The 15,612-nt window shown below is 41.6% G+C and overlaps 1 protein-coding gene across 1 annotated transcript; it reads right to left on the bottom strand.

Moving 5' to 3' along the window:
* Positions 1–462: 462 nt before the first annotated feature.
* On the bottom strand, positions 463–5,090 carry drd1b (dopamine receptor D1b). The gene has a single exon (XM_037747643.1). It carries the CDS (start codon positions 3,724–3,726, stop codon positions 2,344–2,346), a length of 1,383 nt encoding a protein of 460 aa, XP_037603571.1. The 5' UTR covers positions 3,727–5,090; the 3' UTR covers positions 463–2,343.
* Positions 5,091–15,612: the final 10,522 nt, after the last annotated feature.

Raw genomic sequence — 15,612 nt, 5'->3', positions numbered from 1 at the left:
CATACAGTACTTGTCAACTGTTGCCACACTGGCCAATGTTAAAGGTACGGTGTGTAGGATTTGGCAGCATCTAGTGGTGTGGTTGCAGATTGCAACCAACTGAGTACCCCTCCGCTCACTCCTCCCTTTCCAAGACAACGGTAATGTGAGCCGCAGAGTGTAAAACCGTGGTAGCGCCGTTCATCTCGCTCAGAGGCCATCCATAACACTACTTTAGGAGCAACGGAAGTCAGACAGCTGTTGGCGGTATCGCGGTTTTGCACTCTGTGGCTCACATTACCGCAGTTCCACAAGCGTGTTGGAGAACTACGGTGATCTTCAGGCAACATTAAAAAAAAGACTCTCTCTAAAGCCCGTGTTTGGTTTGTCCATTCTGGGCTACTGTAGAAACATGGCGGAGTAACATGGCGGACTCCGCGAAGAGGACCCGCTCTCTAAGTAGATATGAAGGGCTCACTCTAAGCTAACGAAAACACAACGGTTCTTAGTTTCAGGTGATTATACACTAACGAAAACATAGTTATGAATATTATATTACATTTCTGCTAATAGAAATGTGTGTTACACACTGTTCCTTTAAGCAAATGTTACATAGTCTCACTTTAATCTCAAACTCAACCTTGAATGTGAAACTACCTTTTGTAAATGAACGGTAAAATGCAAATCAGTGCGAAAAGTGGGGCTAATTACAAACATGACAATTTCAAAAGGCTTGTTTGAGCACTATTAATAATATGTTTTAAATGTAGTTTTTGAGCTAATCTATGCTATAAAATAATTTCATAATAGGAACTAATTTACTCAAATTTGCCTTTTGTAAAAGACTTTATTCTTACTAACCTCAACCCCCTAAATTGTAATTGTATTTCTTTTTTGACTGGGAGAGGAGTGGCAATAAAACCAATGTTGGATATCTTGAAGGTAAACCTCACCGTGGTGGTTTGTCTTGGACTCCACCCCTGTAAACAGAGCGACTGTCACACTGCGTGCTCCACATCGCCACTACAGCACAGCATGGCTCCCAGCATGAGCAATTTACTAAATCAGATATCTGCAAGTTTGCAAAAGGTCACTAAGTGTCACTTGCATTACAGATGAATGAACTCTGCTGCTGCTGCTGCCTCCTCTGTCCAAATGCGGAAATTTTAGTTTACAGATTTACATTCTTTTTAAATTATGGCCAAAAATAGAATAATAAGTACCACTTTAAGTGGGGCAGAGTAAAGACTTAAAATGGAGGGCTGCCAGAGGAGATGATGAGGAGGCAGACGGAGAAAGACAAACATAAAAGGAAGGTGCAGGTGTAAAGGACCGTGCTGACTGAGGGAACGGTGGGGAAGGTAGAGAAAAGAGAAGAAATAAGGGCAGCGCGAGGGAAGAAGGGACTTTGCTGACTGAGGAAAGGGGAGCAGGAAAAAGGAAAGGAGAGGAGACTGTAGGGCCCTAGGGAGGGTTTGCTGAAGAGCGGCAGAGAGCGGAGACGAAGCTAATGAAAACAGGAAGTAGGGAGAAGAAACGGAGGAAACTTCAGGAGGAGCCGGTCTGATCGGTCCCCGGAGGGCATGACTGAGGATGGGTTAGAACAGGGTACAAGGGAAGGAAAGTAAACCAGGAGTGACTTTTTCTAATCTGGAGATACTGCGAGATAACATAGGGGGGGGGGTGTAAAAATGAAATATTTATAAATATATGACTTGGCTTACGGTACTGAACTCCATTATCTGCCTAGTTTAGATTGATCAGAATATTGTTACTTTGGTGTCTGAGGTGTTTTGATCTCGCAATAAAATTGTCATTAGAAATGTACTGAAGAGAAATAACTGCAATAAACAACTAATTTCCGAAAAACCAATTTACCCACATTGCTCTCTCTCTCGTCCATGAAACACACACAAAGCACCTACCTACGAGACATTTTGCTAATAGTTTACTACATCTTCCTCCACTGTATATACTTTGTTTAAGTCCTTCCTTCCAGGATTGTGTCTGTACTGTACAGTATACACATGCAGATGTATACATCTTTGTAAACAGAAAAATGTATACATGTGCACGAAGCTATAGTGTTCTGCTTTAATATTCACATTTATCAACATTTATCATCAAATGTGTCAATTTCATCAATAAATGCTGAGAGTATTTTGCAGATAGTTATATCCAGGATAAAGTGCCTTTACTTTAAAACATTCTGTAGGTTTTTTCCGTGTCGATTTTTGTTGACAGTCTTAAAGTCCTGTATATCCCACTCACTGTTTTCCCTGTCAGGTTCTGTCCTCCTGTGTAAGCTTCTCTTCCCTTTGTGCGTACATACATGCCTCGGTGTACTCCGAATCCATCTTTCTCTCAACATGACACGTTTTTATGCTGTCCGTTCTGTGTTATGGGATTGATCTTTTCCAGCGTGACCTCAGTATCGCTGTCTAAATTCCCAGAAATGGCCGGGGAGAGTTTCTCCAGGGCGTTGTTTACCATGCCCACCTCGACCTCGCCGTCCTTCTTCTGTAACTCCTCCTCCTGACACAGGATGCTGTGGGGGATCACGTAGCTGGCCAAATGGTTGCCCTCCTTCGGGATGTGACTCTTGGGCTGATACTGACAGTTGGGGTTCGAGGTAGGGGCGCCCATGTTGTTGTTGATGCTGACGATCTCGATGGCGTTGCTCCCCGGGCACAGCCGGTGGCAGCCCAGGAGGATGGAGAAGGCCTTGCGGAAGTCGGCGTTGAAGGCATAGATGATGGGGTTGAGCGAGGAGTTCGCCCAGCCAAACCACACGAACACGTCGAAGGTGGTGGAGCTGATGCAGGGGAAGTCCGTGGCGCCGTCCGGCAAGTTGGGCTCGCAGAACGGAACCATGCAGTTCAGGATGAAGAAGGGCAACCAGCAGCACACAAACACTCCCATGATGACCGAGAGCGTCTTTAACACTTTGGTTTCTCGCTTGAACGACATTTTGAATGAGCTCTCGCACTCTATGCTCGAACTATTCCCCATGCTGCTGTGGCGGTTTTTGGCACTCTCCGCCGCCCGCTCCAGGGCGGATATTCTCCGTATCTGTTTTTGGGCGATGCGGTAGATCCGGGTGTAGATGACGATCATGATAGCCACGGGGATGTAGAAGCTGATGAGGGAGGAGGAGATGGCGTAGGTCCTGTTAAGGCTGGAGTCGCAGTTGTCAGGGGTCAGGTCGCCGATGTACGTCCCGTTTAGCTCAGCGTAGCTGGTGGTCTGAGCTTTGTGCCAGTTGAGCTGAACAGGAATGAAAGAGATGAGGACTGACAGGGTCCACGCCACGCTGATCATCAGACAAGCCACTTTCGGGGTCATCTTGCGTTCGTAGCGGAACGGGCTCGAGATGGCCCAGTAACGGTCTACACTAATCACACACAGGTTCAAGATGGAAGCGGTGGAGCACATGATGTCGAACGCCACCCACACGTTGCAGAAGGCGCCGAAAGGCCAGAACCCCACGATCTCGGTCGCCGCCTTCCACGGCATGACCAAGATGGCCACCAGGAGGTCCGAGATGGCCAGCGAGATGACGAAGAAGTTGGTGACCTTCGACCTCAGGTGCCGGAACTTGGTGACGGCGGCGCACACGAGCGTGTTGCCTAGCAGCGTGGTGAAGATGAGGAGGGAGAGGAAGCATCCCGTCAGCACGCGTTTGGACGAGTCTCGCTCCGGCAGCAGCTGCTTTCCATCTCGAACCGTTGAGAAATTCTGATCCATTGTTTTATGTTGCACTGCTAGTAAAGTGAGATAGGGGGAGTGGGTGATGGGGGGTGTCTTAGCAGTCACCCCATCACATCCCCAGCCTGCAGCGGCTGTGCCTCTCCGGAGAGGAGTTTCAGACGGACGGCGTAGCTGGTGGAGAGGTCAACTGTCTCGGCACCAGCTCTCCCACAGACTGGGTCATCCATAGGCTCTTTGTCACAACCACCATCCTTGCACGAGAGCTGCTATAAATATTTCAGAAAGAAAACTGTCTCCCAAAAGATGCCTGGTTCATAAATTCCTGCAGCAGCAGCACAGGCGGCAGACATTCTAGTTTGAAGGAGGAGGAGGGATATTCCAGCTGTTGTTGGCAGTTATGTCTCCAATCAGCACTGTGTAGTCACCAAATAGTGTAAAGCAGCAGTGACAATTGTGTTAAAAAAAAGTCCCTTTTCTGGTCTGCAGGAAAGTTTCACACCATATTGTTGCAGAGCTGTTGAGTAAACAGAGGCTCGGCCGATCATTAGCCTTATATACCACCTCATCAATAACTTCTATTGATGGTTTTTCGCGCTGCGTTTATCTGATTTGTTTAATGATCCTCTAGGCGTGTCCGTGGTGTTGCCTGTTATCGACGCGCATCCACCCACAGCTACTAGGTGTTTTATTAGTATTTTTTTTTTTTATTTCTTTAAATGCATCTCCCTGTTTCCTACATGGCACCAGATTTGCACCTGAGTGTTGAGCCAAAAAAAAAAGGAAATCATTCAAAAGTCCATTTCGACATCTTTTTTTATGCTGACATGTCCAAGGCTGTAATCCAGATGCAAGGTCCTTTTTTCTTCTTTTTTTTTCTCCTTTTGCTTTAGTTCGCGTGAACCATTTGTGTGCACGCAGCAAAACGACAGCTCAGCTTTCCAAAACATTCAAGAGTTATTTGGTGCCACCCACCTAAAAGTGTCTCTGGCAGTGCGATCCCTGCATGGGTTAGTGAGGCAAGAGGCGCAGTTAAAGATAGTGTGCGCTCCTCTCTGGAACAGCACCAGATCCAAAATTTAAAAAAAAAAAAAAAAACTCAAATTGAAAGGAATAATAATTAAAAAAGAAGAAAAAAAAAAAAAAATCAGTCCCGCAAAATCCACATTTCTTCTGCGTACATCCAACTTGTATCTTGGTACCAAGTGAAGGTGAAGGAGCTCACCCTCTCTGCGCACTCCTCCATGTTGCAACGGTCCTCAGGTGTTTGTCTGTTTCTTTTTATATATCAATCCTTCTCTTTTTTTAGGGTCATCCTCTTGTTGTGCAACATTCAGTTACCCTGTGATGTGTCTGCGGTCTGACTGGTGATGGGAATGACTCTGGTCTCTCCAAGAGCCGGGTTTTCATGCGCGCTCCTCTCTCTCTGCTCAGCTGCTGCTGCTGCTGCTGCTGTGCACCACAGTCTCTGCCACAACTACACTGTTAAGAATGTCCCAGTAAAATAACAGTAAAGAACTGGCAGCAGGGTTGCCTTTATGTTACTGTAAAATTAATATTATTATATTACAGCTTTGTACTGTTAATGAAAAATACTTAATACTTCATTTTTGTATTAATTTCACAGTATTTTATAGTTAATTTACTGTTTAAAGATACATTATATAGCTGTTTTTCACCTTTCTTTTACATTATCGTACTGATTTGTTTTAATGCACTATTTAGGTTGTACATACATTTTAATAAACATTATTTTTTGCCTAGATGAATAGACTTAGCAGGTTACAGACATAGGAATAGTCACAGTAAATACAATAAAAGGCACTTGTTAGGAAAAAGGCTATAATAGACTTGTTGACACTTTTCCCAAAATGTCTGTCTATAGCTGGCTACAAGCACAGAATGCAAACTATAACAAAATGTGAGTGAAGAACAATAAAGCTAATTCACTGATTTTACAATCATGTACAATGTACAAGCCTCACATGTGCAGATCAGGTCCCAGAATTAAAACAAATACTGCATGAAACTGTTACTGATGATACTTTAGACAGTTGATCAGCAGTAAAGTGCTGTTGTTTTAAGAATGCATTATAGTTCAGTTAAAAAACGGCCTATGAGCGTAATTTAACAAGTTTTCTTTTGTATTTACAGTAAAGCACTGTTTTTAGCAATAACAGGTTAATACTGTTGAAATCCTGCTGTAAATTAACAGCAATTGTTTACAGTGTACGCTCCATCTATCCAGGGAGGGTTAAAGCCACCCAAATTCACACCATGCACTATTATTATTGTTGAGCCACATACGGTTTATGGTGACAAACACATGAGGTTTTATTATGGGGATAATTAATACAGAGGGGAAAACTACTTGTTTCTCAAATTCTGTTGGAAACCTGGTTGGTGTCAGATTTTTGGTGTCATTCATCAATACATCATAAACAGTAACAAAATAATGATGGTATTCCCTTTATCTACTTCCACTTTATTTTATTTGACCTACACTGACAAAAAAAAGTGCAATAAATATCACAGCTCCCAAAAAGTCCCAAAAAGAAAAAGAGGAGCTAAAAATGAAGGTGCCTTGATGTCCTGGGATGAACTTGTAGCCAGCAGGCATGCACACGGAGGCACGATGAGGCCATCTACTGGATGCAATTTTGATTGTGGGAGATTGTGTGTGTGTGGATGCTGAGTGGGAGCCCAGAGAGAGAGAGAGAGTGAGCTGAGCAGAGCTGCAGCACTGTTGCATTAACGTCACCTCAATAAACATGACTGAACAACTCTGAATTAGATTAGAGTCCCATGAGCCAGTGCTGCAGCAGGAAGACCCATGAAGTAAGAGAGACAGTGAGTGGTGAGATATGTGTGTGTGTGGAGAGGGGGGGTGGATGTGAATTACAGAAGCTAATGCTATTATGCCTTAAGCTGCCTGGCAGGACTGGCCAGTTGGAATATTAACTATTTAGCACAATGAAATCCTCAATGGACTCCATCCCCCTGAGTGTGTGTGTGTGTGTGTGTGTGTGTGTGTGTGTGTGTGACTCTTGTTAGGCATGTGTGTCTGACTTTGTGCATCTATGACTGAGCATGTCTGTGTGTGTTTGCGGATCTGTACACATGTATTTGTGTGTGTGTGTGTGTGTGTGTGTGTGTGTGTGAGTAATGCATGTAGACAAGCCAAGTGTAAGAGGCCTGGCAGACACAACGCCCACATTTCCCTGTAGCACAGAGCCAGGGTGTGCGTGCAGCCGACAAAGTTCAAACCAAGACCACGTCACACACGGAAACACACACACGCACACGCACGCGCACACAACCAGCCATGCAGGGTAATTTATGTCTGCTCCAAAAAGCAAACAAAATAGAATAGAATGGAATAGAATAGAATAGAAATGTCTTTTTGGGATGCCTTTTCGTCACTGTTATCAGGCTATTAAATAGGCATTATCAGTCGCTATAAGCACCATAGATGTGGATTAATAGGGGCCTACTACTCCCACTAGTAGGTTTTATCATCTAGATCACCAAAAGAAGATATAAAAGAACACGACAGCGACCTCTAGCGAATGAAGTAATTATGACAGGAGCAGAAGCACAAGTGAAGCCCTGTAGTATAGACTTAGCTGTTTTTTTATTGCCAAAACCTAAAGAAGTTGTAGTGTTGTTGCCTAAACCTAAAGAAGTTGTAGTTTTTTTGCCTATAACTAAAGAAGCCTTTTTGTTTGCGTTCAAAAATTTATTTTTCATTCAGTTTTACATCATGTTAGAACGCGTTGCTTTTAAGTTTCACTTTCACTTTTACAACGTAGTGGGTGTAACAGGCCCCTATTGACCTACATCTATGGTGCTTATAGTGATTGATAATGTCTATTTAATGGCCTGATAACAATGACTTTATAGTTGTGTCACTAATCCATTTACTTTCTCCGTGCTTTCCCATGTGGCACATAAAAAACAAAACAAAAAAAACAACCCTTGAGTCATTAGGCTCTGTGCATCAAAATTTTAATCAGCATAAGTCTCTATTATGATTCATTGAATGTCCTTGATGCATTGGAAATGAGCAGCAAGCGTCTTCTGACACGCGTCTGCTGGTTTAATTCAAATTAATGCAGCAAGTTTGCTAATGAACCAGTGTCACAAAACTTTGTGCGACTTTTCAGGAGAGTGTGGCGGCTTGCCTCCTGATAGGAAGTTAATCGAGTGACTCTATTTGCCACTCTGCTGACCCTCACTTATTCCTACAGGCAGTGAATCGGAGGAGATCACCTGAAAACTCTCCGGAAAGGTTTCTCACCGTGCCTGTGTGGTGCACGCTGATCTCGGTGGGGGGTTGGGGGGGAATAGTGCCATGCTTTAATTTTCAAGGATTCAGTCTAAACCCAGTCCAATTTTAAAATATCACCACAAGCAGAGGTTCATATATTCAAGCCGATATGGAAATGCCAAAGATTTAAGGCTGTCGGGGCGCCAAAACCTGCAGGGGACAGCTTAAAGATTAATTCCTGGCACTCACCACAAGTTTCATCATACACTTGAATATTGAATAAGGTTCCAACAGCAATGATCTACACACGCATAATACATTTATATTAATGCTATCATAAAGGATAACTGCTGTCAGAAGGGGTGTGTGCAGCCAAGACACATCATTCAGCGGTGCACAGATGAATGTAAAATTAGTATTTATGCTCTAAAGTGAGTTCCTTAAATTAAAACAAAGCTGCTTTCCTGTAACAACATATTTAAGGGACGTCCCTGAATGTGTCTACCAAATGTTAGGTGGCTGCCTTCATTTGAAATTCCCATCTGGTGCAGTAAATTTACAGCAGTTAATGTAAAAACCGATTAAAATGATGGCTTTTTTATGACATTTACCAGAGGCAATCTTCATTACTCATTAGCTGGAGTCTATTTATTTTCCCTCCACAATAAGTGGGGCGATTAGCTAAAAACAACAGTGACTACTTGGCTTCCTGTGATTCAGATTTGTCTAGAAATTATATGTAAGATCAGCCTAAGTGTGTGAAAAGCTGTGGCCCTCCTTCAAACCCATTCAATCTTCTATTCAAAGTATAACTTAAAGTTACAGTGTGTAGGATTCGGCGACATCTAATGGTGTGGTTGCATATTGCAACCAGCTGAGTACCTCTTCACTCACTCCTCCCTTTCCAACGCGTTCTCATTCCAGCTCGTCATATACTGACGCTTTGTCAGACCCCTCGGCGTCGCTCTTTTCTGCCGCAGTAAACATGTGCTTAATGTTGTCAAGTTAACAAAAACACGTGCTTAGGTTTATACAATAAAACCCCTATAGTTAGGTTTAACACACTGCAACACACTGGCACTTTAAAGTGGCATCAGGAATGGCACAGTAGATGTGTAGAGTCCATGTAAATATCCAATCAGCTGTATCAATGATGTGGTTATTTACATAACTTACCTTAAAAATGTAAGGTAAATGGCATTATCAGGGTGGTTGAAATCTATAACCAAATTCAAGAGAGTAAAACAACCAAAAACTATCGGTCAACAAAGTAGTTTAAAAAACAGCAACAACGTTAACGCCTCTTCTTAGACTTGATGTTTGCTGTCAGGACAGATTGCTTTTTAAAGCCACATTGGTTTTTCAGCGGAGTACAAGAAATCTAATTTGCAGTGTATGGCGATAATAAAACATCAGTGGAAATTTATGAGACTTCTATCAAGGTGATCTCTGTAAGATGACACTGTTTTTCAAGCCTGTCAACAGCATTAGATTATTCTCTGTGAAATGACCAAATGAAAATAGCATTAAACTCGACATTACTGAGTCATATTTTACTGACATGTTACAGTCTGTGTGTGTGTTTGTATGTGTGAGAGAGAAAGGGCCAGGGACGAAAAGGAGACTAATCCACAGCAAACATGTTCCACAAACACACACATACAGCACACACACACACACACACACACACACACACACACACACGCACACACACTCTCTTCCAATCCCCTTTGTCAGTGTGACATCAATCAGGTCCCAGGTTGTTGTTGTTGTCGTGGGGCCTCTAACCACCAGACACACAGCAATAATCCCACCACTGAGATTCAGCTTTCATGACATTCAACATAATTCTCCTCATCGTGGTAATTTTAGGCGACGTAATCAAAACCTATAGTATGATCTGTGTGTGTCATCACATGTATTTTCTGCTCTTTGAAGTGATGTGGCAGCTTTTCATGTGATAGAAGCTCAGTGCTTCCAGAAGGACCTCTAAGTGATCTCAACGAGTCATAGGCTCTTAATTAGTTCATCAATTATTAATTAATTAGTTAGTTATTAGTTAATGTTCTGCTTGAATTCCCTCAGAGCTAAGAGAATATATTTTACTAGGGCTGTCAAAGTTAACGCCATAATAACGCTTCAACGCAAATCTGTTTTAACGTCAATAATTTATCTAACGCATTAACGCAACGTGTGATTTTTAGGTTGTAACGGGCTCAGTTTTAAAACCAGAAGACACTGAAGATACTGGCATCATCTAGAAAACCTAAGGAATCCAGTGGTACCAACCATGTCATTCTAGCTTGTCGCGAAGTAGGCTAAATATTGCTCCCAACTTACGCACAATTTTGGCACGGAAAAACAGGAATGGCCATTTTCAAAGGGGTCCCTTGACCTCTGACCTCAAGATATGTGAATGAAAATGGGTTATATGGGTACCCACAAGTATCCCCTTTACAGACATGCCCACTTTATGATAATCACATGCAGTTTGGGGCAAGTCATAGTCAAGTCAGCACACTGACACACTGACAGCTGTTGTTGCCTGTTGGGCTGCAGTTTGCCATGTTATGATTTGGACATATTTTTTATGCTAAATGCAGTACCTGTGAGGATTTCTGGACAATATTTGTCATTGTTTTATGTTGTGAATTGATTTCCAATCATAAATTAATTATGATTAACAGCCCTATTATTAAATCTATGTGTTAAAGTGTTAAAGTGTTAAAGTAAAGAGATGACAGGAAGTGACCAGGATAAAAAGGCCTTTTCATCATTGTTAAAATGGCTCTGTCAAGTCACATCCTCAGGAAATACAAAGTCTACTTTATAAAGTATATATTTAAAATTTCACATCTTTTAAAAAAAAAATGTCTTTTCTTGGTGGAATCATTCATTATGTGGTGCGTTTGTAATATTTGTGTCTTTAATCTCTGCAGCTTCTAGTTATGCACGTACGCAGATACCCTGGCAAGCACTTATGGTCTTACCTCCCTTTCTTCTTCTCATCCTCCCTGGTCCCTTCTTTTTGTAGACGAGGATAATAAATTCAGTGTGGTTGAGGATATTTGGACCATCTGTCGGGAGTTTAATTTGATAAAGTAGGTTTATAAAGAAGCGGAGGCACCAGACATGCAAAAGGTCAATCTCCAAATATAATGTGCACACACAAACAAATACACAGTCTATCTATCCATCTATCTATCTATCTATCTTTCATCTATATTATAGCATGTTTGCTTGTGAGTTCTACAATGAGAATTTACTCCTAGATGAAAGCCTTGTGTTTGTTATTCATTTTGACCTTGTGCAAAACACTTGTGAAAGACAACCTACGTGAAAGCATTACAGCAAAACAAGATTATACTATAGCTTTCTAACTCTTCAAAGAAATAGTTCAGGTGTTTTGAAGTAGGGCAGTATAGTCAGTGTATTACCCAGCAGCAAAACAGTCACCTGGAATATTTTCACTCCTTTATCTTGCCGTCAGATAGCCGACGGGGAACTGAACCGAAATTGAAACTTATTTATGCTCTCTTTCAATGCCAGCAGACACTGTTGACAAAAACAGTATAAATACGTTTCACTTTCAGTTCAGTTAAATATAGCGTACACTTAAACTGGTATTGATTTTTTTTAGGTGGGCCTTTCTTTTAGGTGGTTAAAATATGTTTTGCTGCCGGCCCCGTCCACAGCAGTACATTGCTTTGCTCCCGTGCGGTAACTCCTGTCTGCTTCTCCAAACTGAGGGCGTGCCGACCGTCATCTACTGTAGGTAACACACTGACTATGGATAAGTACCTCATACAACCCCACTTCAAAACACCCAAACTGTCCCTTTAATTGTTTTTTTCTTAAGTGTTACAGAAACAGATTGTGCTTGCAAATCTAAGACAGTTGAGGGGACCTTCCCTTGATGGCAGCACTTTGTTCAGATATTAGATGTTTGTGTCACAAGCCCAAAGACATTGAATTTGATTATGCAAACTTGTTATTTCTCATTAACTTTCACACGATTGTCCACAAATTGGATTTTCTTTTCCGAATTATTATGATTTGATTGGGACATACTTTGACTCCAAAATGAGTCCTTTAGTGTAACCTTTGTATCTTCAATAACACTCTTCAGTCAGTGTGTCTCAGAGATGTCCTAAGAAGTGCCATATGCTGGTGGATTTCACCAAAGGATCAGACAACTAAGGAAAAGCTTTTGTGTCTTGATCTTGCTGGCGGCCTGTCAGGACACCACTGCCTGTTTGGAGATTGCATTGCCCTCTTTATGACTTTTAATTGCTAAAGGGAATTCATTCATTTCTGTTTGGCACATTTTTATCTGTTTCTGTCTCACACAGTAGGACGGCTTCCCACCAGACACTTCACAGAGAATTGCATCCTTTTTATCAAGACGGCTTTGTAGCTCAGCTTTAGTGCACTTTAAATCCAAGCCAGTGCAGCTTACATCCTGCTGTGGATTGGACACAAAAAGTTTAACCTCACTTAATTCCAAGCTAGGGATGTTCAGCTTTTGGTGGCATGCGTTAGTCGTTATAGCTGCAGTAATGAGGGAGACGAGCTTACAGTGGCGTGAAACAAGACACTACACAGAAAACGGTGATGAATGAAGCATCTTAACACTCTGGTCTGTTGAAACCTTTCCTTCTTGACAAGCTTAATGTGTTTCTTTCTAAGAAGGACCTACCTCGCAGTGTGGCCTCTGGCTGTAAAACTAAGATGATGATTATCCCGGTTGATAGTTTATTAAAGTAAAATGGAAGTGGCTTGTGCCATTATGTGCAGGAAATGTAGTCTATCAGAGAGAGTGTTGCTCCATTTGAGAGTCTGGGCTGGTAGCTGGATGAGAAAATGAGCTTTAGAATCAAGCTGTGATTTACTCTTTTGCAAGACCACATCAGTATGCTGTCATTAGACATGTCAAAGACAGACACAGTTGGACAAATACAGATTCTGAAAGACCACAGAGAGTTTATGCAAATGTATCCAAGAAAAGAAAAATAAGGTGCAAAATCACTTCAAAAAAAGTTGTAAAGCTTTCCATTCATGTGAATGTGTGTTAACATTTGGTTGATAATGTTTGAAGTATAATGAATATAGACTTTCCACAACTTTTCATGATCTGACCTGCTGCATGTTTCATTCATATTATTCATGTTTAGTGATTCCTGTTTTAGTTTGTTACTCACCTCTCCTCCAGAGAACTGGATACAGCGTTGAAGGCGGGCTCCCATTCATTCCTATATGAGAGTTGCTCAGTGGTGCGTGAAGCCAAAATGGCTCGACTGCCAACTGATAAAGTACCCGGATCATTCGGCGATCTTCTACATCCATCGGGCCCATAGAGCAGGTGCAGTAGCGTTTCCTTTAATACCTCCTCCCAGCGCTGCTCCAGCCTCGGTCTGGGTCTCATTCACATGAACGGAAGAAGGAAAATAACTCTGGATTTCGGCTATTAATGCATTTTACAACTTTTAGGATGATGATGATGATTTAAATCAGGGCTATCCCAGTACGAACACTTGAATAGCACTCCAAAACAGCCCCTCTGATTTACAGAGGGTCTCTATCCCTATGTAAGTCTATGGGAAAAAGTATTTTTAGGCCCAATGGCATCATGTGACGGACACGGAAGTTGTAATTCCACCATTTGGCCACTGCGAACATTTGCTTCAAAGCTCTGGCTTGGCTTGCTCTCCTCTTGTTTCAGATTGCTTCACTTCCTGCCATTGTGTTTTTAACCGCCGGTCTTAATTGCCTGCCCCGTCCTGATTAGTTTCACCTGACCTCCTGCTCACCTGTTCCCACTTTCCCATCAGCATATACAGAGCCCCCTGAACCCATGCAGTCAGTCACTGTTACTGCTATACTAGTAGCCCAGTTCCTTTGTTTCCTGTCAGTTTGTCTGCGTTGTATCATCTGTTTGGAGTTTTGTTGCCTGTCTGCCCTATGGACTCCATGCCTTTATTAAATCATTGAATCGTTCGTGCTGCCTCCTCATCTGTATCTGCTTCTCCTGCTACCTGAACTCCAAAAACCTAATACTCTGAACCCTGATTGAACTTTAGAATTGAACTAAAACATACTTTAATGAGAATATATTCATTCAGCAACCATTTCATTAGTGCTGTTAGTATTAGCAGCGGTCAACCTGACAGTAATGAAATGAGCTTTTCAGTCCTATGCATTCATCCATCACAATCTCCATATATCGTTTCTCATCTGGTTTGAATTGACTCGAGGGAAGGGAGTGAACCTGGCTGGGCTCTGAAGATCAAAACATCACTCAGAGAGACATCAATGCGGCTGTTCTCATCCGCTGCTGTGACTTTCGTCAACGCTGTTGTCACTCTGATACCGGCCATCACAGTATGTCCTGTCTTTAATAAAGCCTCGGAGGAACTGTCGACACATGCACGCTCAGTAAGATTGATGCAAATAGCAGATAAATATGTTGTTGTTAAAAATCCCCGAAAAAATGTCAATTATTTGAAATGTATGTGGGATGCTGGAGTGACATCATACCACGATGAATCATGTTAGATGTTAACTGGCTGACAGCCTCGTTTCACAAATTCCAATAATCACTGTAATCACACTTTAAATAGAAATAACACGCTCAGTGCCTGGAACATGAGAGAAATGTACTTCCTCACCATAAGATAATGAATGCATGCAGGAGAGATGATGTGTGATTTAATGCTACAGAGGAACATGTAGTGTAAGGAAGCGTGGCAGATAAACATATACATTATCTTTGACTCCACATCTCTATGGTGTAAAATGTTTTTTTTGCTGTTAGTGAGTTTAGTTTATGTGCTTCATGTAACTTTGTGCATTTCCATAATGTCACCTTCATCAAAAGTGCATGCTCAGTTTGTGGCAAAGGGAGGGTGATTTTGTAATTTATTATTATTATAACAAATAAAAAATATAAATTATTGTTATTATTATTATTATTATTATTATTATTGTTATTATTATTATTATTATTATTATTATTATTATTATTATTATTATTATTATTATTATTATTAATATTAATATTAATATTATTATTATTATTATTATTATTATTATTATTATGTTATTAAATCCACACATAAAGCAATGGGGTGTGTGCAACCCTGTCTTCTGCAAATGGGTTATACAAACACAACTTCTGGAAGGAGACTAAACCTATCATTTCATATTATGAATGACAGCACAAAGAACAGGTGAGTGCCTTAGATCAGCAACAGCGAGAGTCACACAGTACAGTCACCTCTCTTGTTCACAATAATTGCTCTCTTTCAAACCGGCTGTCTTGGGTGAACTCACTTGGCAACTTTACCTCTGCTGATTTCACGCACCAGCTCCTTTTCCATCATGCAAGTTCCATCAAAGTGGGGCATCGAGCTCACAGCTGAGATAAGATGGCAGGAACAAACAGTGTGGCGTGAGATTCAAAACCATGGGCCCTGAAGCATCTGCTCAATACGTCCGTGTTTCTCTTCAAGTCTGGGGGAATTGAAATTCAGATATGAAACGCTCGGCTGTCAAAGTCCAAAAAGTGTCAGTAGGTCTCAAACAAACCTCTGTGATCTAAGTTATCATTTGATCTGAGCGTTCGTGATCATGTATGATTAATATACATCTATTTA

The sequence above is a fragment of the Sebastes umbrosus genome, chromosome 17 (assembly GCF_015220745.1).
Source record: "Sebastes umbrosus isolate fSebUmb1 chromosome 17, fSebUmb1.pri, whole genome shotgun sequence".
Classification (NCBI taxonomy): domain Eukaryota; kingdom Metazoa; phylum Chordata; class Actinopteri; order Perciformes; family Sebastidae; genus Sebastes; species Sebastes umbrosus.
The sequence above is the reverse complement of the archived record's forward strand: the minus strand, read 5'-3'. Positions and strand labels throughout refer to the sequence as shown.

Excerpts from the sequence above, each read along its gene's own strand:
- drd1b (XM_037747643.1), bottom strand. The coding sequence starts at position 3,726 with ATGGATCAGAATTTCTCAACGGTTCGAGATGGAAAGCAGCTGCTGCCG.